The sequence below is a fragment of the Hypanus sabinus genome, chromosome 7 (genome assembly GCF_030144855.1).
Source record: "Hypanus sabinus isolate sHypSab1 chromosome 7, sHypSab1.hap1, whole genome shotgun sequence".
Taxonomy (NCBI): Eukaryota; Metazoa; Chordata; class Chondrichthyes; order Myliobatiformes; family Dasyatidae; genus Hypanus; species Hypanus sabinus.
In genome coordinates this window covers 101822453-101849988 of record NC_082712.1, presented here as the reverse complement: position 1 = coordinate 101849988, position 27536 = coordinate 101822453, and the positions used below count along the sequence as shown (strand labels likewise).

The following is a 27536-nucleotide window of genomic DNA, read 5'->3' as shown; positions in this document are numbered from 1 at the left end:
CAGGGTGGCAGGTGATAGGTGAAACTGGGAGAGGGGGAGGGCTGAAGACGTACAGGGTGGTAGGTGATGGGTGAAACTGGGAGAGGGGGAGGGTTGAAGACGTACAGGGTGGTAGGTGATGGGTGAAACTGGGAGAGGGGGAGGGGTGAAGACGTACAGGGTGGCAGGTGATAGGTGAAACTGGGAGAGGGGGAGGGGTGAAGACGTACAGGGTGGTAGGTAATGGGTGAAACTGGGAGAGGGGGAGGTGGAAGACGTACAGGGTGGTAGGTGATAGGTGAAACTGGGAGGGGGAGGTGGAAGACGTACAGGGTGGTAGTTGATGGGTGAAACTGGGAGAGGGGGCGGGTGGAAGACGTACAGGGTGGTAGGTGATGGGTGAAACTGGGAGAGGGGGAGCGGTGAAGACGTACAGGGTGGTAGGTGATAGGTGAAACTGGGAGAGGGGGAGGTGGAAGACGTATAGGGTGGTAGGTGATAGGTTAAACTGGGAGAGGGGCAGGGGGGAAGACGTACAGGGTGGTAGGTGATAGGTGAAACTGGGAGAGGGGGAGGTGGAAGACGTACAGGGTGGTAGGTGATAGGTGAAACTGGGAGAGGGGGAGGGGTGAAGATGTACAGGGTGGTAGGTGATAGGTGAAACTGGGAGGGGGGAGGTGGAAGACGTACAGGGTGGTAGGTGATAGGCGAAACTGGGAGAGGGGGAGGGGGAAGATGTACAGGGTGGTAGGTGATAGGTGAAACTGGGAGAGGGGGAGGGTGGAAGACGTACAGGGTGGTAGGTGATGGGTGAAAGTGGGAGAGGGGGAGGGGTGAAGACGTACAGGGTGGTAGGTGATAGGTGAAACTGGGAGGGGGGAGGTGGAAGACGTACAGGGTGGTAGGTGATAGGTGAAACTGGGAGAGGGGGAGGGGGAAGATGTACAGGGTGGTAGGTGATAGGTGAAACTGGGAGAGGGGGAGGGTGGAAGACGTACAGGGTGGTAGGTGATGGGTGAAAGTGGGAGAGGGGGAGGGGTGAAGACGTACAGGGTGGTAGGTGATAGGTGAAACTGGGAGAGTGGGAGGGGGAAGATGTACAGGGTGGTAGGTGATAGGTGAAACTGGGAGAGGGGGAGGGTGGAAGACGTACAGGGTGGTAGGTGATGGGTGAAACTGGGAGAGGGGGAGGGTTGAAGACGTACAGGGTGGTAGGTGATAGGTGAAACTGGGAGGGGGGCAGGGGGGAAGACGTACAGGGTGGTAGGTGATAGGTGAAACTGGGAGAGGGGGAGGGGTGAAGACGTACAGGGTGGTAGGTGATAGGTGAATCTGGGAGAGGGGGAGGGTGGAAGACGTACAGGGTGGTAGGTGATGGGTGAAACGGAGAGGTGGAGGGGGGAATACGTACAGGGTGGTAGGTGATGGGTGAAACTGGGAGAGGGGGAGGGTGGAAGACGTACAGGGTGGTAGGTGATGGGTGAAACTGGGAGAGGGGGAGGGGTGAAGTAAAGAGCTGGGAAGCCGATAGATGAAAGAGGTAAAAGGCTGGAGAAGAGGGTATCCCATAGAAGAGGGTAGAAGAGCATGGAAGAAAGGGAAGGGAGGCGAGCTCGGAGAGGGCAGGTAAGGAGATGAGGTGAGAGAGGGTAATGGGGGATGGTGACGATGGATGGGGGCAATTACTAGAGGTTTCAGAAATTGGTCAGGTGACAGATCTCTTGGTAGGTGAACATTCCAGAAGTGGGTGGGACCACATCATCCTGACCTTTATAGACTCGGACAGGGATAGGAGCAGACAGTATGGGAAAGTATTTAATTGGGGGAGGTCAAATAGTGAATCTATTAGGCAGGAACTTGGAAACATAAATTGGGATCAGAAGTACTCGGTTAAACATACGATGGAGATGTGGAGTTTGTTTAGGGGTTCTGGATAGGTTTGTCTCATTAAGACAGGAAAAAGATGGTAGGGAGAAGGAGCCACAAAAGACGTTGACATCTAGTCAAGAGGAAAAGGGAAGGTTTAGGAAGCAAACAGGGCTCTTGAGAGTTGCAAGGTAGCCAGGAAGAAGCTTAAGCAGGGACTTGGGAGAGGAAGAAGGGTGCCTGAGGAGGCCTTGGTGAATAGGATTAAGAAAACATTTAAACCTACTCTAAGTGGATTCGTAGGAACAGGATTTATGAACATTTGGAGAAGCATAGTCTGATTAGAGATAGACATCAGTGGTTTGTGAGAGACAGGTAATTTCTCCCATGCCTGATTAACATTTACAAGAAGGTAACAAAACAAATTAATGGAGGTAGGGCAGTGGATGTGTTGTATGTGGATTTTAATAAGACATTTCACAAGGTTCCTTATGGTTAGCTCATTCAGAATTAGGAGGCATGAGATCCGGGGAAACTTGGCACATGGCTTCAGAATTGGATTGCCTATAGAAAGCAAAGGCCAGTAGTGGATGGGACGTATCCCGTATGGAGGTCCCTGACCAGTAGTGTTCCTCAGGGATCTGTTCTGGGACACCTGTTCTTTGTAAATGACTTAGATGAGGAAGTGGAAGAGTGGGTTAGAAGGTGACATGAAGGTTGGTAGTGTTGTGGATGGTATAGCAGGTAGTTGTAGGTTACAATGGGATATTGACAAGATACAAAGTTAGGCTGAGAAGTGGGAGATGAGTCTTAAGACCAGAAATGTCTGAAATGATATATTGTAGAAGGTTGAGCTTGAAGGCAGAGTTTAAGGTTAACAGCAATATGGAGGAACAGAGGGATCTTGGGGTACGTCAATAGATCCGTTAAAGTTGCTGCACAAGTTGATGGGGTGGTTAAGAAGGCATATGGTGTGCTGAGCCTATGCTAGTCTGCAGGCAGGGATCCTGATCCTGAGGGTCTGTGTTTGTGCTGTGTGAGTTGAGCCTGGCTTTCCCTCAGTTGTTGCTGCTGACTCAGAAAGTGTGGCCTGTCCAGGAAGAATCCTACAGCCTGTCAGTGTATTAAACAGGACTATGGGATACAGGAGCCATGGTTTCACACATAGTGGCAAGAGTGTGTGAAATGCCTCCAAGCATCTGCAGAGTCCATTGTCAAATCCTCAGACGTCTTCCTCTCCACAGCTGTGACCAGCATCTATCCCCCCAGCTGACGCAGGCATAAATGTTCCATGGCAGTTTGCTGTGCACAGAGTGGCCTATGTTACAGCCCAACCTGTGGGCAATCTCAGCCCTTGGGTGGAGATGAGTCCAGCGACTGGGGGAGAGGCAGAGGAGGTGGTGAGTTCCTTGGCCTTCCATCCGAAGCGCTGACTTTAGGGTAGGAGGACCCCGTGACGTGGCTGAGTTACTCATCCAGCCTGCCTCCTCTCTCCTCTGTGCCCAGTTTCACCAGGAACCGGTGAGACAGAGCCGAATTTGGTTCTGCCCCAGTTTCCCCGCAGCCGTGGGAGGCTGTTGCTAGGCAGTGGGTTGCTTAATACGCAGAACACTTGTCACTTCCCCACTCCATAGGCTGATGATGCTCTCTCCTACACACTGCCGCGTCGCTGATTGCTCAGGCCTCCAGGGTCCAGGAGACAGGACGCCTGGCATCAGTCGCTGGCGCGGTGGAAAGGCTACAGCCTCCTCTTGGAGTGTCGGAGTTGCATTGTGGGAGGATGGCACTAAGTATTCTGAAACATAGTACTTACCCTGCTCAAAGGCAAGGTAAAGGGAGAACGTGCAACCCGCACTGTGCATTTCCTTATTGCTGCCCCTCCAAATGGCTGACCCTCCCTCAGTGTTGCCCACCTCACAGTGCTGCCTGAAAATTGCCTCTCAGGAAAACCTCGCACACCTTCAGGACTACCTCCCCCCCCCCAGTACTGTGCCTTTCTCGATGTGACTCTCCCTCAGTACCACCCCTCCACAGTGCGACGCTCCCCCAGTACTGTGCCTTTCACAATGTGACGCTCCCTCAGTAATATGCCTTTCTCAGTGTGACGCTCCCTCAGTACCACCCCTCCATAGTGCGACCCCCCAGTACTGTGCCTTTCTCAATGTGACGCTCCCTCAGTACCACCCCTCCATAGTGCGACCCCCCAGTACTGTGCCTTTCTCAATGTGACGCTCCCTCAGTACCACCCCTCCATAGTGCGACCCCTCAGTACTGTGCCTTTCCTCAATGTGACGCTCCCTCAGTACTGTGCCTTTCCTCAATGTGACGCTCCCTCAGTACCACCCCTCCATAGTGCGACCCCCCAGTACTGTGCCTTTCTCAATGTGACGCTCCCTCAGTACTGTGCCTTTCCTCAATGTGACGCTCCCTCAGTACCACCCCTCCATAGTGCGACCACCCCTCAGTACTGTGCCTTTCTCGTTGTGATGCTCCCTCAGTGCCACCCCTCCCGCAGTGTGATACTTCCTCAGTACTGTGCCTTTCTCAATGTGACGCTCCCTCAGTACCACCCCTCCACAGGACTACCTCACCCTCAGTACTGTGCCTTTCTCGGTGTGACCCTCCCTCAGTACTGTGCCTTTCTCAGTGTGACCCTCCCTCAGTACTGTGCCTTTCTCGGTGTGACCCTCCCTCAGTACTGTGCCTTTCTCGGTGTGACCCTCCCTCAGTACTGTGCCTTTCTCGGTGTGACCCTCCCTCAGTACTGTGCCTTTCTCGGTGTGACCCTCCCTCAGTACCACCCCTCCACAGGACTACCTCTCCCTCAGTACTGTGCCTTTCCTCAATGTGACGCTCCCTCAGTACCACCCCTCCATAGTGCGACCCCCCAGTACTGTGCCTTTCTCAATGTGACGCTCCCTCAGTACTGTGCCTTTCCTCAATGTGACGCTCCCTCAGTACCACCCCTCCATAGTGCGACCCCCCAGTACTGTGCCTTTCTCAATGTGACGCTCCCTCAGTACCACCCCTCCACAGGACTACCTCACCCTCAGTACTGTGCCTTTCTCGGTGTGACCCTCCCTCAGTACCACCCCTCCACAGGACTACCTCACCCTCAGTACTGTGCCTTTCACAGTGTGACCCTCCCTCAGTACCACCCCTCCACAGGACTACCTCACCCTCAGTACTGTGCCTTTCTCAATGTGTCGCTCCCTCAGTACCACCCCTCCACAGGACTACCTCACCCTCAGTACTGTGCCTTTCTCAATGTGTCGCTCCCTCAGTACCACCCCTCCACAGGACTACCTCACCCTCAGTACTGTGCCTTTCTCAGTGTGACCCTCCCTCAGTACTGTGCCTTTCACAGTGTGACGCTCCCTCAGTACCACCCCTCCCGCAGAGTGATGCTCCCTCAGTACCACCCCTCCCACAGTGTGACTCCCTCAGTACTGTGCCTTTCTCGATGTGACGCTCCCTCAGTACCACCCCTCCCGCAGTGTGACCCCTCTCAGTACCACCCCTCCACAGGACTACCTCTCCCTCAGTACTGTGCCTTTCTCAGTGTGACGCTCCCTCAGTACCACCCCTCCACAGTGTGGCCCCCCTCAGTACTGTGCCTTTCTCAGTGTGACCCCCCCCTCAGTACCACCCCTCCATAGTGCGACCCCCCCTCAGTACCACCCCTCCACAGTGCGGCCCCCCTCAGTACTGTGCCTTTCTCAGTGTGACCCCCCCCCTCAGTACCACCCCTCCATAGTGCGACCCCCCCTCAGTACCACCCCTCCATAGTGCGACCCCTCCTCAGTACCACCCCTCCCACAGTGTGACCCCCCCCCCCCTCAGTACCACCCCTCCCACAGTGTGGCCCTCCCTCAGTACTGTGCCTTTCTCGATGTGACGCTCCCTCAGTACCACCCCTCCACAGTGTGACCCCCCCTCAGTACTGTGCCTTTCTCGATGTGACGCTCCCTCAGTACCACCCCTCCACAGTGTGACGCTCTCTCAGTACCACCCCTCCACAGTGCGACGCTCCCTCAGTGCCACCCCTCCCACAGTACCACCCCTCCCACAGTGTGACCCCCCACAGTACCTCCCCTCCTACAGTGTGACCCTCCCTCAGTACCACCCCTCCACAGTACAACCCCCCCTCAGTACCGCCCCTCCCACAGTGCGACGCTCCCTCAGTACCACCCCTCCCACAGTGTGACCCTCCCTCAGTACCACCCCTCCACAGTGCGCTGCTCCCTCAGTACCACCCCTCCCACAGTACCACCCCTCCCGCAGTGTGACGCTCCCTCAGTGCTGCCCCTCGCACAGTGTGACCCTCCCTCAGTGCCACCCCTCCCACAGTGTGATGCTCCCTCAGTACTGACCCTCTCAGTGTGACCCTCCCTCAGCACAGCCCCTCCTACAGTGCTGCGTTTCACACAATACTGCGCCACCCACTGTGTGACTACCTCAGAGTGCTACACCTTCAACAGTGTGACCCTGTGTCAGCAGTGCCCTTCCCACAGCGTGACCCCCTGTCAGTACCACCACTTCCCCTCCTACCACTCTGTATTCCCTCCTAACTTTGCCTATCGAACTCCCACCTTGCAGCGCTCCCTCAGGTCTGACGAATGATTGGATTGGTCTCTGAGAGTAACTGGTACGTGAGTGACAACTCTGCCTACGCTTTAGTGAGGTTCGATGAGTATTTTTTACGAAGCATTCATCCTCCCACTGGTTGCCCAGGTCCTGCCTCTTGAGTGTTTGGTTGCCCAGTTCATGAGCTGCTTGCCGTGGTGGGGCCATGTGCGCTGAAGATCGAGTGTCTGTTTGCATTGTGCAATCTTCGCAGTCCTGCTCTGCTGCTGCAAGCATTCAGCTTTTGTGAATCGTGTCTCCCCCAGCCTCTGCTGTCAGGTACGATTCATTTCTTGGTTCATTTTAATATTCAACTCCTTGGCAACCATCCTATCTGTTCCATAATATGCAGACTCACACAGCTCCCTGCGTTTTTGTAGCACGTTGAAAGCTGTGGAACTGCACACGAAAGAAGGATGAGGAATCAGCATCAGGTTCATCATCAGACATAGCGGCAGGATTAGGCCATTCAGCCCATCGAGTCTGCTCCGCCAGTTAATTACAGCTGATTTATTATCCCTCTCTGTCCCATACTCCTGCCTTCTCCTTGTAATCTTTGGCACCCTTATAAATTGAGAACCTTAGCCTCCACAGTCATCTGTGGCAATGAATTCCACAGATTCACTACCCTCTAGCTGAAGAACTTAAGGGCTGTCCCTCTATTCTGAGGCTGTGCCCTCTGGTCCTAGACTCCCGTACTATGCGAAACATCCTTTCCGCTCTTTTAAGTCCTTTCAACGTTCAATATAGATGAATGATATTCCCACTCATTCTTTTAAACTCCAGCAAGTACAGGCTCAGAGCCGTCAAATGCTCCTTATACACTAACCCTTTCATTCCTAGAATCATTCTCATGAACTTCCTGTGGACCCTCTCCAATGTCAGCACATCCTTTCTTAGATTAGGGGACCAAAATACTCTAAGTGTAGCCTTACAAAGCCTCTGCATTACATCCTCTCAAAATGAACACTAACATTTCATTTGCCTTCCTTACCACTGACTCAACCGGCAAGTTAATCTTTAGGGAATCATGCATGAGGTCTCCCAAGTCCCTTTGCACCTCTGCATGCCACCTTGGCTGAACAGAGGAGCACTTTCAGTGATAGACTAAGACAACTGCGCTGTTCCAAATATTACCTTCAGCCATTAGGCTCTATAATGAGTCAACCTGTAGCTGGGGAAGTGATGATCCCCTCTGTTTGTGGTAACATTTTTTTATTCCTTCTGCTTCTCTTCTAATATTTATATCTGTGCACTTGCAATGCTACTGTGACACTGTAATTTCCTTTGGGATCAATAAAGTTTCTATCTATTTCAGAATTTTCTCCTAGGTTAGAAAACAGACCATGCCTTTATTCCTTCTACCAAAGTAGATGACCATAGTATTTCATCTGCTACTTGTTTGCCCATTCTCTTCATCTAAGTCCTTTTGCAGACTCCCTGCTTCCTCAACACTTCCTGCACTCCACCTATCAACGTATCATTTGCTTACCTGGCCACTGAATTCAGGACCAAGTGACACAAGTTTAATGCTCACACCGGCAGTTTGGGAGTTTGAATTAATTAAATTATTAGGGAACATTAAGAAAAGCAAATCTCTGCTCATGTAACCTGGACTGTGGTGAAAACCCATTTTTCCATCAATGTACTTCAGGAACAGTAATCTTGCCGAGCTCATGCCCACCAATGGCTTGGTTGCTTTGGAACTCCTTTTTTATTCAAGGGTTCTGAATGCTTTGTCTCAGTGTCCAGCACAAAAGACATGATCTCCCAGTAGCCACTCATTTCAATTCAACTTAATTTCCCATTCTGATATGTCAGTCTGCTGCCACGATGTGGCCAAACCTGGACTGGAAGAATCTGCCTGGGTAGCCAGCAACCTGACAGCATCAACATCGATTTCTAACTTCCTGTAATTTCTCCCCCCCCACCTCCTTCTCTCTTTTTCCTTTACCCATTCTGGTTCCTCTCTCACCCTCCTCTGATCTTTTTTTTGTAATTTATTCTTTTATTGAAGTTCACCCTCCTCTGATCTTCTGCCCATTGCCTCCCTCCAAATTAATTAATTCCCTTTCTTAATGGTCCACTGTCCTCTCCTATCAGCTTCCTTCTTCGAAACATAGACTGTACAGCCCTGGAACAGGCTATATGGGCCCACAGTGTTGTGCCGAACCAATTAAATTGCTCACCAGTTAGCTAACCAGACTCACAATGTCTTTGCACTTCCACTTTGCTCACATTTATTCTTTCTTTATCAATCTTTTTATTAATTTAAAAAAGTACATCTATACCAAACAAGAGGAGAATTATCTCAAATATCTATATCGATAACAATTCATATAAAAGGTAAAATAAACATTGTCAAGATCATACATAGTATTAATCTAATAGTATATAATAAAAAATAAGATATTCAATTCTCCTCTTATCATTCCATAAAAATAAAACAAAAATAAAGAAAATTATATAATTTTTATATACATAAAAAACCCACTATTCTCTGTAAACAAAAAGAAAGAAAATATATAAAAAAGAAAAAGAGCATTTTGCTCACATTTATATGAGCAAGACAGTTCTTAAAAGTCTCTAATGTTTCTGGTACGGTACCGGTGGGGACGGGTCTGTCACTGTGTAACGCCGGGGTACGGTACCGGTGGGGACGGGTCTGTCACTGTGTAACGCCGGGGTACAGTACCGGTGGGGACGGGTCTGTCACTGTATAACACCGGGGTACGGTACAGGCGGGGATGGGTCTGTCACTGTATAACACCAGGGTACGGTACCGGTGGGGACGGGTCTGTCACTGTATAACCTGAGGGTACTGTACCGGTGGGGACGGGACTGTCACTGTATAACACCGGGGTACGGTACCGGTGGGGACGGGTCTGTTACTGTATAACACCGGGGTACGGTACTGGTAGGGATGGGTCTGTCACTGTATAACACCGGGGTACGATACCAGTGGGGACGGGTCTGTCACTGTATAAAGCCAGGGTACAGTACCGGTGGGGACAGGTCTGTCACTGTATAACACTGGGGTACGGTACCGGTGGGGATGGGTCTGTCACTGTGTAACATTGGGGTATGGTACCATAGGGGACGGGTCTGTCACTGTATAACACCAGGGTACGGTACCAGTGGGGACGTGTCTGTCACTGCATAACACTGGGGTATGGTACCATAGGGGACGGGTCTGTCACTCTTTAACACCAGGGTACAGTACCAGTGGGGACGGGTCTGTCACTGTATAACACTGGGGTATGGTACCATAGGAGACGGGTCTGTCACTGTGTAACACTGGGGTACGGTACAGGTGGGGACGGGTCTGTCACTGTGTAACATCGGGGTACGGTACCGGTGGAGACGGGTCTGTCACTGTATAACACTGGGGTACGGTACCGGTGGGGACGGGTCTGTCACTGTGTAACATCGGGGTACGGTACCGGTGGAGACGGGTCTGTCACTGTATAACACTGGGGTATGGTACCGGTGGGGACGGGACTGTCACTGTATAACATGGGTACAGTACAGGGATGGGAATGTATGGACGGTGTATAGTACGTGTTTCAGGGATCTTTGCATGGATTCAACTATTCACAGTCTAATGTGGAAAATTACATGGAACATAGAACAATGCAGCCCAGTACAGGCCCTTCGGCCCACAATATTATGCCGACCCTTAAACCCTGCCTCCCATATTACCCCCCACCTTAAATTCCTCCATATACCTGTCCTGATATCAAATTATGGGAGGCACAGACAGAGCCTCTGTCTTAGTGGAATATGTGCAGTGCTGAAGAGCATAGGTTTATGTTGAGAAGGGTGGATCTTCAAAGGGGATGTCCAAGTCAAGTGTTTTCTTAATTACAGAGAGTTCTGGGTATCTGTAACAAGATTAGGTATGACAGCAATGTTTAAGAGGCACCTAGAGAAACTCATGATCATGGAAAGAAATTGGGATGTGTCGGCATGTGGGATTAGTTAGCTTTCAGTTCCTGGGAATTGAAGATTTATGCTGGGCATCCATATTGACGCAATTCTGACGAAAGCATGCTTTGGATACATTCCATGAGAGGCTTGGGAAATCTGGTATGTCACCAAAGTCTAGTAAATTTCTACAGATGGACTGTGGGGAGCATTCCGACCAGTTGTATCACCATTCACTGTGGAGGTGCCAATGCACAGGACTGGAAAAAGCTGCAGGTGGTTATTGACCCAGCCGGCTTCTCATGGGCATTATCGAGGACATCTTCAAGAGTTAATGCCTCAAGAAGGCAGCATCCATCATGAAGGGCTTTCACACCCAGGACATGCCCTTTTCTCAGTGCTACCATCAGAAGAAGTACAGGAGCCTGAAGACACCCACTCAATGTTTTAGGAACAGCTTCTTCCCCTCTTCCATCAGATTTCTGAATGATCCATGAACATTATACTTCTCTAACTACTCTTTTTATTGCACTACTTATTTAATTTTTGTATTTCTTATTGTAACTTTTAGTGATGTTTTATGTATTGCACTGTACTGCTGCTGCAAATCATCAAATTTCACAATATATGCAGGTGATAATAAATCAGATTCTGCTTCTGAATGAGATTGCTGACATGGTCAGCACAGCTCTCATTGGCTACAGGGCCTGTTCCTGTGTTGTACTGCCCAGAGAGGCTTCAGTACAATATGGACTGGTTAAGTAAATGAGCCAGGATGTGTTACCCAGTCTGCTCGCATAAAATTATTATTCTATTAATATTTTAAATAAAGACTTTATATGAAAAATAAAGTTAGTTGCTAAAGTATATTTCTGGAATGCATAAATACCAGCATGTATTTCCAATGTAAACAGTATTTAAGAAAGTGATTTGCAGTGATTGCAGAGCAGTATGGAATAGACAGAGGATCAATAAATGGTGTCTGACTTGCTGAGTTTCTCCAGTATTTTGTGTGTGTTACTCAGGACCAGAAGGTTTTGTTTTGTGGGATATGAGGGAATTAAGGTTTGGTAGACCAAAATCAAAGTTGAATTTATTAACATCTGTACAAGTCTCTGTGTGTGTAGGTGCAATGAAAAGCTTACTTGCAGCAACAGCACAGGAACATGGCATTAAGGATACAAAATTCATAAGAAACACATAAACTAAACATAGATTATACACAATTATACATGGAAACACAATTAGAACAACTAAAGTCCATTGTTCTGCAAAATGGTCAACTATGGCAAGTGTGAGTGGTTAGTGCACCGCTTTGTAGCACCAGTGTTTGTGATTCAATTGCCATGACTGTCTGTAAGGAGCTTGGTTGTTCTACCTGTGACCATGTGGTCTTCTGGATTCCTCTCTCAAGCCAAAGACGTACAGGTTAGGGTTAGAAAATTACTGGTGGGCTACATTGGACCTGGACACTTTTGGCTGTCCTGGACTGTGGTGGTTTTTGGTGCAGGGGCACATTTCACTGTATGTTTCAGTGCTTTGATGTACCTGTGACAAATAAAGATGATCTCAGTTTTGCTGCCACACTGTAGTGACCAGGGTTTTGCCGATTGTTTCAAGAATGGTGAACTAGCTATTCCCGATCCTAGTGGTGTAGCAAATCAGGCTTCTATAGCTTCTGCATCGAGAAGTTGGCATGGCCCAGTGGACCCAGGGAGATCAAATTAGCCATAATTTTCCAGAAGTTTAGGGCGGACATGAGGGGCCAAACTTGGGTTGGGTGCCGGTGTCACTGTGAACCTGAGGCTGATCATTTCACTGATTTTTCTCCAGAAATATCGGTACCAAGATGAAGACACCCCACCCCTGGAGCACAGCCCAGCACACCTTCCCAATCAGATGAAGGGGCCAGAGCTTGTCCACGTTTCGGAGAAGAACCTGTCACAAATCGAGAATGTCCATGGCTACGTGTCCCACTCGCACATCTCCCCGATGAAGGTATGACTCTCTCAATTGGCAATGAGTTTGCCACACTTACTGCTAGAGTCCCAAACCACAGACAGGTTTGAGAAAGATCTCCATGGTAGAACAGGCAGTCTACTTGCATTCTATTTCTGTCCCCCCCACTTACCTCATATTCCTGATGTTCTCCTCCCCACACCCAATTCCCAGAGACTTCCTACTCCTATTCCCAGCGTCTTCCACCTCCCAATACCAGCATCTCTATTTTATTCCCAGTCTCCCCCCATCCTGTCCTGTTCAAAGTCTCACTCCTCTTTCCTCACTGCGTTCCTGCATGCCATTCCTGGTGCTACTCCCGTTCCCGGTGTGTCTCCTGTCCCGTTCTCAGTGTCCCCTCCCCCCCCCAGTGTGTCTCCTGTCCCGTTCTCAGTGTTCCCCCCACTCCCCGGTGTGTCTTCTGTCCAGTTCTCAGTGTCCCCTTCATTCCCATCCTTGCTGCACCAGGGAAACTCAGTACAGGTTTTCTTTGGCTCTCATTGTATGTCCCTCCAGCCCCTGGGACTCAGCACTCTGTCCACAGTCCAGCATCTTGCCAGGTCATGCGAGATATGGCCTTATACTTGGGGACAAGAGCAAGAACAGTTCAGGAACAACTGACTTCCCTGATCCCAAGAGTCTAGTTAAAATGGAGAACAGGGGTTTACCACTGAGTTAATACTTTGGAAATACAAGGCATGTCCAATTACTGACAGTTTCCAAACTGTGGGGATCAGCTCTCGCTATCAGAGTACTCTCAGTGCCCAAGTTGCCTAACTGAATTAATGAGGAATGCCCCAGCTTTCCAAATTATTGACCCATCACAACCCAAACACTTCCATCTCCACAAACCTTCTATCTCCCTAAATCTTCTCGTCTCCCCAGCCTTTCTTCACTCCAACTCTTCCATCGCCTCAAACTCTTCTGTCTCTCCAAACCCATTCGTCTCCCCAACTTTTCCGTCTCTCCAACCCTTCTCATTATGCAAACATGTCACTCTCACCAACCCGTCACTCTCCCCAGCCCTCCCATCTGCTGACCACATTTTGCCTCCTGAACACTTCCATCTAGCCAACCCTTCTGTCCTGCCAACCCAGCCATGCCTCCCCATCTCCCCAACCCCTAAATCTCCCAACTCTACTTTCTCCATAACACTTATCGCCTCCCGAACACTTCATTTTACCCAACTCTTCCATCACCCTAAACCTTCCATCTCTCCAGCTGCAAATACCTATCACATCTGTCTCCCCAACAATGTTCATCTCCCACACCTTGCTTCTCCTCAGCTCTTCCATCAACCCAACATTTCCATCTTGCCAGCCTTTTCATCACCCCAATCCTTCCATCTCCCTGACCCTTCTGTCTCCCCAAACACTTCTATCTCCCACCCCTTCCGTGGCCCTCCCACCTCTCCAAACTTTCCATCGCCCGATCCTCTCATTGCCCTAACCCCTTCCATCTCCCCAACCCATCTCTCGAACTCCAACCCCAACCTGTCTCCTATGTCTTCCTTCTCCCCAACAATGTCCATCCCTGACACATCACTACTCCCAGCTCTTCCATCTCCCTGACTCTCATCACCCCAACCCTTACATATCCTCAATGCTACCATCTCCATAACCCATCTGTCCCCCCAGCGCTTCCACGCCCCAACACTTATGTCTTCTCTGTATTTTTGCTGGATTGATGCTGCCTGTTTTCCTTTGGATCCAGGATTGGTCTAATTTCCAAAGAAAGAGTTTTCTTACTCCGGATAGCTGCTCACCTCTGCCTGCTGTAGGGCTCACATTGTGAAGTCGGGGTGTTGTTTCTGGAGAAGCCACTCCATACGTGCCTTTCCAGGACTTGCTACATATAACCACAGGGTTCCCTCCCTCTTTTCCCAAATCTCAACATCACTCCGATCCCATGTCACCCTGACCGTCATCCTGATATCATTATCATCCTGATCCTGGCCCTCACTCTTAACCCAATCTTCACCCTTTCATCAGCCCGACCCCAATTCTCAAACCAACATCACCGCAGTTTCAACCCTACTGCCACCCCAACTCTACCCCCAACATTACCCTGACTCCAACATCTCCCACTCTTTTGCCCCAACTTTATTCATTCACCCCAGTCCTTGTTTCACACCTAACCCCCATGCTGTCAACTGTCACCTCCTATGCTGACCCGTACTCCCTGGTTACAAGCCTCAGCTATTTCCTACACCCCATTGCAAACTCCTTTCCTTCACTGAACCTATAACCAGGTACTCACCTAAACCATAGGCCAAGCATCTTCATCCCAGGTGACCTCTAATGCTACCTGAACCCCTAAACCTGATCTTATCAGTTAGTCTTTTCCATAGTACCCATGCCAGGGAGTTCCTGTTGCAGGACCCTGGGGGCAGCCCATGTGTGGGCTGGTAGGCGTGAGGGGCTCAATGCAGGCAGCTGGCTAAGTGAAGCAGCGCAGAATCAGGAGCACCATGGATCATCGGCACCATCCTGTGGAACCTTGGTGTAGTGCAGCTGCAGATCAGGTCCATTCCCATCCCCTGATATTCATGGGGCCTCCCAGCCCCAGCCCTAGTTGCTCATTTGGGTTAAAAATAGCTAGAAAATAAGTATGGGCATAGAATTTGTGGAGACCCTCCTCAGTGGCCCTAAGAGTGTGAGGATGAAGAATACAGGGGGGGAGCTTCGTCCTGTCTATCATGTTTCATGTGATGGTGTACAAAAAGCTTCACTCTGAGTCCTATTCTGGCAGCGTGTGATGGAATGATATAAAAGGATCTTCACTGTGTGTTTGATCCCAGGAGTGTGTGATGCGGTGGTGTGGAGAGAGTGCCATGCTATGTCTGACAGCGTGAAAGGAGCTTAACCCTGTGTTTGACTACAACAGTGTGTGATGGGACGGTGTGGAGGGAGGTTCACTCTGTGTCTGACCCCGGGAGTGTGTGATGGGACAGTGTGGAGGGAGATTCACTCTGTGTCTGACCCCAGGAGTGTGTGATGGGACAGTGTAGAGTGAGGGTCACTCTGTGTCTGACCCCGGGAGTGTGTGATGGGACAGTGTGGAGGGAGGGTCACTCTGTGTCTGACCCCGGGAGTGTGTGATGGGACGGTGTGGCGGGAGTTTCACTCTGTGTCTGACCCCGGGAGTGTGTGATGGGACGGTGTGGAGGGAGTTTCACTCTGTGTCTGACCCCGGGAGTGTGTGATGGAATTGTGCGGACAGAGTTTCACTCTGTGTCTGACCCCGGGAGTGTGTGATGGGACGGTGTGGCGGGAGTTTCACTCTGTGTCTGACCCCGGGAGTGTGTGATGGGACGGTGTGGAGGGAGATTCACTCTGTGTCTGACCCCGGGAGTGTGTGATGGGACGGTGTGGAGGGAGATTCACTCAGTGTCTGACCCCGGGAGTGTGTGATGGGACAGTGTGGAGGGAGATTCACTCTGTGTCTGACCCCAGGAGTGTGTGATGGGACAGTGTAGAGGGAGGGTCACTCTGTGTCTGACCCCGGGAGTGTGTGATGGGATGGTGCGGAGGGATCTTCACTCTGTGACTGACCCCAGGAGTGTGTGATGGGACAGTATGGAGGGAGTTTCACTCTGTGTCTGACCCCGGGAGTGTGTGATGGGACGGTGTGGCGGGAGTTTCACTCTGTGTCTGACCCCGGGAGTGTGTGATGGGACGGTGTGGAGGGAGATTCACTCTGTGTCTGACCCCGGGAGTGTGTGATGGGACGGTGTGGAGGGAGCTTCAATCTGTCTCTGACCCCGGGAGTGTGTGATGGGACAGTGTGGAGGGAGATTCACTCTGTGCCTGACCCTGGGAGTGTGTGATGGGACAGTGTGGAGGGAGCTTCACTCTGTGTCTGACCCCAGGAGTGTGTGATGGGATGGTGCGGAGGGATCTTCACTCTGTGACTGACCCCAGGAGTGTGTGATGGGACAGTATGGAGGGAGTTTCACTCTGTGTCTGACTCCGGGAGTGAGTGATGGGATGGTGTGGACGGAGTTTCACTCTGTGTCTGACCCCAGGAGTGTGTGATGGGACGGTATGGAGGGAGTTTCACTCTGTGTCTGACCCCGGGAGTGTGTGATGGGACAGTGTGGAGGGAGATTCACTCTGTGTCTGACCCTGGGTTTGTATGATGGGACGGTGTGGAGGGAGTTTCACTCTGTGTCTGACCCCGGGAGTGTGTGATGGGACAGTGTGGAGGGAGATTCACTCTGTGTCTGACCCTGGGTTTGTATGATGGGACAGTATCTGTCTGACACCAGGAGTGTGTGATGGAATGGTGCAGAGGGAGCTTCACTCTCTGCTCTTTTTGACTGCCTTGGGAATATCTTTTATAGGCACTGTAAAGTACTGATTTCCTTAATAATTAATACCTCCTTACAATTGTTGGAAGCCCTGCCTGCCTCGGTGACTGTGATTGGTTTGAATGTGGAGTTGGGATCCGCTGGGTCAAGTGGACAGATGATTAGTTCAGTGCGGGCTGGTGCAGAGCGGACCCTGTCCATTACTTAAACCTCCAGACTCTCCATCCCCAGGGATGAGGTGGAGTGGTCCTGCCATTAACTCACAGGATGAGGGGCAATAATCTTCATTAATTTACCCCAGTGATTTGTTGCTGAGCTCATAGCGTGAGTGCTGCTAGACAGTGAAAGGGGCTGTTCTGGACATGGGTGACCGAGGGAAGAGGGAAAGCCATTGGTCGTCCCACCCCCCACACTCCGTGCCCCTGAGCTCAGTTCGTAACGTGGCTTTGTTGGTCAGACCTCTTGCCTCAGCATCAGGAGCACAACTGTCCCTCCAAAGCCATCGGTTTCTGTTCTGCATGCTAGTACTGAGGGGCTGAATGGCCTCCCACAGCTGCTGTGTTGCATGCTTGAGGGGCCAAGCAGCTGCCTCATTTGCCAGTATGACTGATAGCCTTGTTGTGTTGGTACTGCTTTGACCTTCGCTCACTGATTATCATCCCTTTATACTCTGCAGCAGATGGACCCGGCTGAGCTCTGTATCTCGGTAAGTCCCTGTGAACATAAACCCTCAGTCTTTGGGAGGACAAGGGGTGGGAGGTTGGGAGGGTGCTGGGGTTGGTGAATGAATTGTTGGTGGCCTTGCACTTTTTGCTAACTGATGCATCATTGGAGAGATTACTATTTCCTTCATAGGCGTGTCCGGAGGGATGTGGTGGAGGGTTAGAATCTGTCTCTGGTTTGTTGTCACTCGCAATATGTCATATAATTTGCTGCTTTATAGCAGTAGTACTCTCCAATTCATAAAAAAATTACTGTAAATTACATTAAAATAGCACACAAAGAGTGAAAAATAGAAAGGTAGTGTTCAGGGCTCTGCTGACGGAGGGTAAGAAGCTGTTCCTGAAACATTGCGTGTGGGTCTTGTACCTTCTCCCTGATAGGAGTAATGAGAAGTGGGCTGGGTGGTGGTGGTGAGGGTCCTCCACGATGGATGTTGCCTTCTTGAGGCATCTCCTTTTGAAGAAGTCCTCTGGTGGGGAGGCTGATGCTCGAGATGGAGCGCGCTGTGTTTACAACTCTCTGCAGCTTTCTTCTGATCTTCTGCATTGTCACTTCCACTCTAGGTGGAGATGTAACCAGTCAGAGTGCTTCCACAGAGCACCTCTACAAATTTGCTAGAGTCTTTGGTGACATCCCAGATCTAATCAAATCCCTAATGAAATATAGCCACTGGCTTGCCTTGGATGTGATGTCTCAATGTGTTAGGTAAGGGGATCTGAGAGGGAATTACTTCTCCCAGAGGAAGGATCTGTCTGGGTGGGTGATGAAGGCAGAGACTCTCAGAACATTTACTTGGACAAGCAGTAGAATGAGCAGGCAGGGAGATGTAAAAGCTGGGTGTTTGATGTGGTAGAACCAAGTGCCTGTCTTTGTCGGGAGATAAGGGACTGCAGACACTGGGATCTGGCACAGGGTGCTGGAGGAGCTCCGTGGGTCAGGCAGCTTCTGTGGAAGGAGTTGAGACAAATGAAGGGATTTGCCCCATTAGGACCCTTAAGACCATGAGTTATCAAGTCTGCTTCCATCATGGCTGATTTATTATTCCTTTGAACCCCATTCTCCTGCCTTCCCTCCGCAGTCTGTGATGCCCTGATTAGTCAAGATCCTATCAATCTCCATTTTAAACATACCCAATGAGTTGACCTCCTCAGCTCTCTGTGGCAATGAATTCCACAGATTCAGCACCCTTTGGCTAAAGAACTTCCTCCTCATCTCTGTTCTAAAGGCACAGCCTCCGAACAGGAGGCTGAGCCCTCTGGTTCTAGACTCCCCCACTAAAGGAAACATTTTCTCCACATTCATTCCTTTTAGGCCTTTCAATTCGGTAGGTTTCAGTGAGATCCTCCCTCATTCTTCTAAACTCCAGCGAGTACCGGCCCAGAGCCATCAAATGCTCCTTTCATTCCCAGGATCATTCTCATGAACCTCCTTTGGACCTCCTCCAAAGTCGCATCTTTTTTTTTAAGATAAGGGGGCCAAAATTGCTCACAGTACTCCAAATGCGGTCTGACTGATGCTTTATAAAGCCTTGGGGACTGAGAGACTGTGAGAAGCTGGTGCGGAGGAGAATCGGGACAAGTTGTAGACCAGAGGACAGGACCCTCCTCAGAGCCGGACCCTTCCTCACAGGGGGGTGGGGGGTATCTGAGCCAGACCCTTCCTCATGTGGGGGTGGGGGGTATCTGAGCCAGACCCTTCCTCACAGGGGGGTGGGGGGTATCTGAGCCAGACCCTTCCTCACGTGGGGGGTGAGGGGGTATCTGAGCCAGACCCTTCCTCACAGGGGGGTGGGGGTTATCTGAGCCAGACCCTTCCTCACAGGGGGGTGGGGGGTATCTGAGCCAGACCCTTCCTCACAGGGGGGTGGGGGGTATCTGAGCCAGACCCTTCCTCACGTGGGGGGTGAGGGGGTATCTGAGCCAGACCCTTCCTCACAGGAGGGTGAGGGGGTATCTGAGCCAGACCCTTCCTCACGTGGGGGGTGAGGGGGTATCTGAGCCAGACCCTTCCTCCTGTGGGAGGTGAGGGGGTATCTGAGCCAGACCCTTCCTCCTGTGGGGGGTGAGGGGGTATCTGAACCGGACCCTTCCTCCCGTGGGAGGAGAGGGGGTATCTGAACCGGACCCTTCCTCCCGTGGGAGGTGAGGGGGTATCTGAGCCAGACCCTTCCTCATGTGGGGGGTGAGGGGGTATCTGAGCCAGACCCTTCCTCACGTGGGGGGTGAGGGGGTATCTGAGCCAGACCCTTCCTCACAGGGGGGTGGGGGGTATCTGAGCCAGACCCTTCCTCACAGGGGGGTGGGGGGTATCTGAGCCAGACCCTTCCTCACGTGGGGGGTGAGGGGGTATCTGAGCCAGACCCTTCCTCCTGTGGAAGGTGAGGGGGTATCTGAGCCAGACCCTTCCTCCCGTGGGGGGGTGAGGGGGTATCTGAGCCAGACCTTTTCTCATGTGGGGGGTGAGGGGGTATCTGAGGCTGGGCCAGACCGTTCCTCACGTGCGGGTTGGGGGGGGGGAGTGAACTGAGGCTGCCAGCTTGCAGACTAGCTGAATAGTTCAAGGCCTTGAGGGTTGATATCAGCACCCTGTTGGGTTGGGGAGATATCAGCACTGATCACCCTTTCCCCTGTGATACACATTAAACACACAATGCACTTGAGGACGGGTTACACTGTGATTAAAGATTAGCTTTATTTGTTACATGTGGCATGGTAACACCAAAATGCCTCATTTATGAACAACCGACACAGTCTGAGGGTGGGCTGGGGGCAGCCCACAACTGTTGCCAGGCTTCTGGAGCCACTGGTATGTGTTTGGAGGAAACTCAAGCGGTCCTGGGGAGGAGAACGTACAAACTCCTTGCAGACAGCAGTGGGAATCAATGGTGTTGTAAAGTATTATGCAACTCTCCTCTGCACTGGTGTTCCAAACCACCCCTCCCTCCGCCCACGATTAGAAACCAGTTTCTCAACGTACTTTACTAAATGTGACAATTTCCCTGCTTCCCAGTTCAAACTCACCCCCCCACATGCCTTTGCCTCTTCATGAGTAGCTGCTCAAGGGGCTGAATGGCCTCCTGCTGCTCTGAGGTTGAGGGACAGTGGAGCACAGAGATGATCCGGATTCAATCCCAGTTCAAGCCACTGGACTTCCAATGACCCGACTGGACAGAAATGAATGTTTTGTGTCTTCACACTAACCAGTAGAAAGATCCTACCCCACGGGCAACCCAAGAGCTGATGCAGTGCTTTAATGCACAGGTTTCCCTGGCAACGGGCATTAAAGTTAATGTCTCCTGAGCACCTGGCAAAGGTAAACGTTCCACACTCGCTCCCAGCCAAGATATTAAGTATTCTTCTACAGGGAGAGACAGTGACAGTATGCGAGGAGCAGAAAGCAGAGAGATGATCAGTGGTCGAGGAGACAGAAACTGAGAGAGAAAATCAGACAATAGTAGGAGGGAAGAGAAAGCACAAGAGGGGAGAGACAGAGGCATATATATAGAGACAGACAGAGGGAAGGAGAGAGAGAGATTACTAAGGTGCAGAGGGGGAGACAGAGGAGAAGGAAGCTGAGGGAAAGAGAGGTCATAACAGACTCTCACTGTGATGAGGGTGTTACCTATCCACACGGTGAGATGCTCACTCCTCCTAATGGCTGCATCATCTCCTTGTTCTAAAACATCAGGTTCAAGCTTCAGCTGTGTGCATCAGTACTGCCAAATGAAAAATGTTCAGACCAAGATGCACAGCACAGTACATAAAACACACACACAACACTACGCTAATATTATCATAAACTAGCTAACAAATAATGTGCATTTATGACACACAGTAAGTTTAAAAGCTAAGTAATATGATGGTACTGGCGCTTCCTATGTGGTAACAGGGTGTACAGTAATCTCATTGCTGGGGGTGGGGGAAGACGCTGTTTCCCATTCCAACAGTTCTAACGTTACAGTGCCTCCTGATGGTGGTGAGTTTAAAATGCTCACTGGGAATTTGAGACACACGAGCTTCTGTGGAGTAGTACAGTACACACAAAATGCTGACAGAACAGCAGGCCAGGCAGGATCTATACTATCAAGACTACTCATCAGGATTGGAAAAGAAGGCACTGTGTTTAATCTTCCAGCATCTGCATATTCTCCTTAATACTTCTTCCATTTTGCAATCTGGCTCCCCTCTCACCCCTTTCTCTTCAGCTCACCTGCCCGTCACCTGCATCTGGTTCCCCCTCTTTCTCCCATGGTCACTCTCCTCTCCTATTACATGCCCCCTTCAGCCCATCACCTCTTCCATCTATCCCCTCCCAGCTCCTTACTTCATCCCCCCTCCCCACCCACCCACACAACTGGTCTCACCTCTCACCTGCTGGCCTGTACACCCCCCTTCCCGACCCACCCACCTGCTGGCCTGTACTCCCCCTCCCCCACCCCACCCACCTGGTCTCACCTCTCACCTGCTGGCCTGTACACCCCCCTTCCCGACCCACCCACCTGGTCTCACCTCTCACCTGCTGGCCTGTACTCCCCCTCCCCCACCCCACCCACCCATCTGGTCTCACCTCTCACCTGCTGGCCTGTACTCCCCCCTCCCCACCCACCCACACAACTGGTCTCACCTCTCACCTGCTGGCCTGTACTCCCCCTCCCCCACCCATCTGGTCTCACCTCTCACCTGCTGGCCTGTACTCCCCCTCCCCCACCCATCTGGTCTCACCTCTCACCTGCTGGCCTGTACTCCCCCTCCCCCACCCACCCACACTCCTGGTCTCACCTCTCACCTGCCAGGTGCTCTCCCCCTCCCCCATACCTCTTATTCTGGCCTCTTCTCTCTTCCTTTCCATCCTGATGTAGGGACTCGGCCTAAGATGTTGACTGTTTATTCTTCTCCATAGATGATGCCTGACTTGCTGAGTTCCTCCAGTATATTGTAGGAACTTAGACACCTCTTTCCTTCCGTTACCGTTTGACTGGCAGTGTTGTTCTTCTGTAATCAGTAATGAGCAGAACCACATGGTAAATGGAGAAGTGAACGCAGGAACAGAGAGATCTCGATGTTTTTGCACACCCATTTGCAGGTTTTTGGACAAGTTGAGAAGGAACACAGCACAAAATTTAAAAGCTGCAGAGACAACACCAGCAAGGACATTATTTAAACCTTTGCGACTCCCTAGACAGTTCTTAGCTGGTCTAATTCTGGGTTCCCTCAGTAGGCAGGTGTCACAGGCTATGCAATGGATACTGAAAACACACTGCCGGCTCAGGACATTTGACAAGCTCTTTGATAGGAACATGGATGAAAGGAAAATGGAGGGTTATGTGGGAGGGAGGGATTAGTTTGATCTAGGAGTCAGTTCAAAGGTCATCACGGGCTGAAAGGCCTGTACTGTCCTCTGTTCTATGACTGGCCAGGAATTTCACACCATCATCCACCACTGCTATACTTGGAATTTTACTTGTCTTTTTTGTTGGGTCTTGTGGACCTGAGTTACAGAGAAAGGTTCAGTAGGTTAGGAGTTTATTCCCTGAAATGTAGAATAATGAAGAGAAATTTGATAGATGTACACAAAATTATGAAATTAAAAGCAGGCTTTTCCCATTGAGTCTGGATGAGACTAGAGCTAGAGGTCATAAGTTAAAGGTGAAAGGTGAAATATTTGAAAGGAATCTGAGGGGGAATCTCTTCACTCAGAGGATGGTATGAGTGTGGAACAAGCTACCTCTCCCCCCTTCCGCACTCCCCTTTTGTCACCATCCCCCCTCCCTCTTTTACTCTTCCTCCTCCCTGTATCACACCCCTTCCAAAGCTAACACCCAGCCTGTGCTCAGCCCAGCAAATGTGACTTATTCCAGGGCAGTGACCACCTTGAATATCCAAGTGACCCCAGCAGGAAGCTGCCCTTTTTGAATCAGTTTATTTCTGCTTTTTAACAATTGTGTTTATTAAATTCCTGTCCTTAATTTCTCTGTGTGACACACACTGCATTCTCATGGGCAGTGAGACCAGAACCAGCTCTCTCAGCCAGACAGTCCATCCAAATCCAGCCAGCAGCTCAGGTTGAAACTCCTTTTCCGTGACGTGGACATGGTTCCCTCAGAGGTGGATGAGTGGAATAGACTCCGGGATGGATGGACAAGCAAATAGAGGGAGACGTTTGTGTGTCACAGGTGCAAGGAAAACCACACTCACAGCAGCAACACAGCACAAAACATTAGAGACTCAGCGTTAATGAGAGAAACATAAGCATAAGCGACAAGAACACAAGAACAGAAACAAAGTCTACTTCAGGGCAAAGTGATCAAAGTGGTCACAGTTTTGCTAAACTGCAGTGAACTGAATGTCTCTGCTTGGAGCCGGTGCTGTGGGCCTCCTGCCCAATGGGAACTGCAAGAGGGTGGTATGGCCTGGATGGTGAGAATATTACCTTCTTGAGGCAGTACCTCCGATAGATATTACCATTGATGCCTGTGATTTATTGCCCAGAGTCCACTGCTCTCTGCAGCTTCTTACATTCCTCAACATTTGAACTGTTGTACCAAACCAAGATGCAGTCAGTCAGTCAAGATACTTTCAACACATTTGTAGAAGCTGGTTTGTGTGTTTGGTTGGCAGAAAACTGGTCTGACTGAATTCTGTGTGAATGCAGGGTTCTCTGGAGAGCTGGATGCAGTGGGCAGCTCTGACAAACAGGATGGAAAGCAGAATCTGAATAAGGTCGGGGAAGCCTTGGGCATGGGAGAGGCCCTACAGCCCTGTGCTGCCCACCACACACAGCTTGGCTAGAAGCTGACAGGATGGAGTCATAGTTGTAGGCCATTCAGCCCATCAGGGTTAATTTAGCCCTGCCTCATGTCAAATTAAAATTATGATTTGATGCAAACAATTCATTTCACTGTATGTTTCGATGTATGTGTGACAAATAAAGCTAATCTTTAATCTTTTTCCCAGCATCCTGAGCCAGGAAACTGCGCCTGTCGCCAATTGCAAACATTATGACGTGGAACACATTTCCTAGAAATAGAAGTCTTTGCTTTACACAGAATGATACTTCTATCCCAGGGAGATGAGCCTTTAATACGTGTAGACTTCAGGGTCACCTGGGACACTGTTCCCACAGAAGGCTGAGACCTCAAACTGTGGGGAGGAGGAGTCATTACTTCCGGGAAGTTAGTGGGGAAAAGGTTGCATATCACTGTACCAACATAGATTTGGCCAAGGCAGTGTCAGGGTTTTGGAATACAGTACTAGGAATGTCTGGAGAACACAGGAATGAAGAGGTAAGGGAAGAAATTGCTGGAGCCCTGGCAAAGATTTCTGTATCTTGGGTGAGGTATCGTGTCCCGGTATTTAAGAAGAGCAGAAAAGACAAGCCAGGGAACCGTAGACCAGCAAGTCTAATTTTGGTGCTGGGACAGTTACCAGAGCGGATCCTGAGAGACTAGATCCTCCTGCATTATGAAAGCCAAGTTTACTGTAACACTTTACAGAAGCCAGCTATAAAACTGCTGGGGCTTCACTTGCCGTCGCTGTCTGTAAGGAGGTTGTGCGTGCTCCCAGTGAGCAGGGGCTTCCACCGGGTGCTCTGCTTTCCTCCCACAGTCCAAAAAGACATCTAGGCGAGGGTTAGTAAGCAGCAGGCATGCTGTAATGGCATGGTGACAATTGTGGGCTGCCCGCTGCGTATCCACAGACTGCGTTGATCATTGACACAGTCACTGTGTCACGTATACATATAAAGATGCTTTAGCCATTGTTGCTGTACTGTAGTGATGAGGGTTGTGCTGCTTGGTTCAAGAACTGAACAGTTGATGGGAAGTAGTTGTTCTTGAGCCTGGTGGTGTGGGATTTCCGGTTCATATCAGACGCAGGTGATTATCACTGCCATATGTTGTGAAATGTGTTGCTTTGTGGCAACAGCACAATGCAATACATAATGATAAAATATTACAATAAGAAGTGTAAAAAATAACAAGTGTTTATAAAAAAGAGAGAAAAATAGTGAGGTAGTATTCATGGGTTCATACACTGTTCAAAAATGTGACAGCAGTGAGGCTCCTACCCCTCCTTTCTGATGGTAATGATAACAAGAGGGCACGTCCTGCATCGTGAAGTTCCTTCATGATGAAAACACAAAAATACAACTGCAGATGCTCTGGATCAAAGAATACGTACACAACGCTGGAAGAACTCAGCAGGTCAGGCAGCATCCGTGAGAAAAGAGTAGCCAACGTTTCGGGCCGAGACTCTTCCTGATGAAGGAGAAACGAGACGATACCAAGAGCCTTGTAACAGTGAATAGAAGCTGCCCTTGAACCTGGGGTTCTGTGCTTTTAGGCATTTGTATCTACTGATTGACAGGAGAAGGGAGAATGTCCAGGGTAGGTGGGGGTTTTGAAAATGCTGGCAGCAAGAACGGAGGGGACCAGATGGAGGCTGAGCTGAGCTCTGCGGGCCGTGAGCAGAACGGTTGCATTCCAAGCCTTGACACATCTGAACAGGACGCTTCCCATTGCACATCAGTGAAACTTTGTCAATACCTTAAGGTTTCTTGCTCCTTTAAAGCATTTGATTTATTTTCTGTTGGAGGATTTTGAATAGTCCTGGTCCATCATGCTGCAGCTGATTATGCAGAGAATTGCAGACAGAGTCACCATGACGTGCTGAACTGTGGACACAACTCCAGGCAATTGTCAGCTAAAAGCTGTAGCAAGTCGCGATGCAGACAGAGAGGATGCCTTCCCTGCAGCATCAGGAAATATCAATGCGGGTCATACAGAACATGCAGACCGTGTTTCCCAGCTGAGCAAGTTGAGCTGCACCAGAAAAGACATCACACCAGTCTGTAGGATCTGGAGTGGCGCTTTATCTGAAACGTCAACAGCCCATGTCACTCCACAGATGGCTTCCTGGTGCATTAAGTCCCTCCAGTGACTGAGTTCACCCAAAGAGTTGATGCTGTGTTAGAGGGCAGTGCCAGGGAGCGTGGCAGTGCAGGTAGTGAAGTATTGAGGGACTGTGATCTGAAGTAAATGTGGCAAGGCGGGAATTTCTGTACGGAGTGAGTGTGTCGCTGTGTGAAGTTCTGTCCGGAGGGAGTGTGACGAATCGGGAAGTTCAGCACTGAGAGAGTGTGTCGAAGCGGGAAGTTCTGTATGGAGGGAGTGTGGTGATGAGGGAAGTTCTGTACGCAGAGAGTGTGGTGATGACGGAAGGTCTGTACAGAGGGAGTGCTGTGATGGCGGAAGTTCTGTACGGAGGGAGTGTGGTGATGACGTAAGTCTGTACGGAGGGAGTGTGGTTATAAGGGAAATACCGTACAGTGGGAGTGTTGTGATGACGGAAGTTCTGTACTGAGGGAGTGTGGTGATGAGAGAAGTTCTGTACGGAGGGAGTGCTGTGATGATGGAAGTTCTGTACGGAGGGAGTGTGGTGATGATGGAAGTTCTATACGGAGGGAGTGTGGTGATGAGGGAAGTTCTGTATGGAGGGACTGTTGTGATGAAGGAAGTTCTATATGGAGGGAGTGTGGTGTTAAGGGAAATACCGTACGGTGGGAGTGCTGTGATGACGGAAGTTATGTACGGAGGGAGTGTGGTGATGACGGAAGTTCTGTACGGAGGGAGTGTGGTGATGAGGGAAGTTCTGTGCGGAGGGAGTGTTGTGATGAAGCAAGTTCTATAAGGAGGGAGTGTGGTGATGAGGGAAATACCGTACAGTGGGAGTGTGGTGATGACGGAAGGTCTGTACGGAGGGAGTGTTGTGATGAGGGAAGTTCTGCATGGAGGGAGTGTGGTGATGAGGGAAGTTCTGTACGGAGGGAGTGTTGTGATGAGGGAAGTTCTGTACGGAGGGAGTGTGGTGATGAGGGAAGTTCTGTACGGAGGGAGTGTGGTGATGAGGGAAGTTCTGTACGGAGGGAGTGTAGTGATGAGGGAAGTTCTGTAAGGAGGGAGTGCTGTGATGACGGAAGTTATGTAAGGAGGGAGTGCTGTGATGACGGAAGTTATGTACGGAGGGAGTGTGGTGATGACGGAAGTTCTGTACGGAGGGAGTGTGGTGATAATGGAAATACTATACGGAGGGAGTGTGGTGATAACGGA

General features: G+C 50.4%; 1 protein-coding gene across 1 annotated transcript in view; it reads left to right on the top strand.

Moving 5' to 3' along the window:
- LOC132397060 (disks large homolog 4) overlaps window positions 1-27536 on the top strand; it is a 585579-nt gene that overhangs the window by 225114 nt on the left and 332929 nt on the right. Inside the window, exons 2-3 of the mRNA XM_059975316.1 lie at window positions 12232-12396; window positions 17385-17414. Coding sequence (XP_059831299.1) covers window positions 12232-12396; window positions 17385-17414 — 195 coding nt within the window. The remainder of the gene's footprint in view (window positions 1-12231; window positions 12397-17384; window positions 17415-27536) is intronic.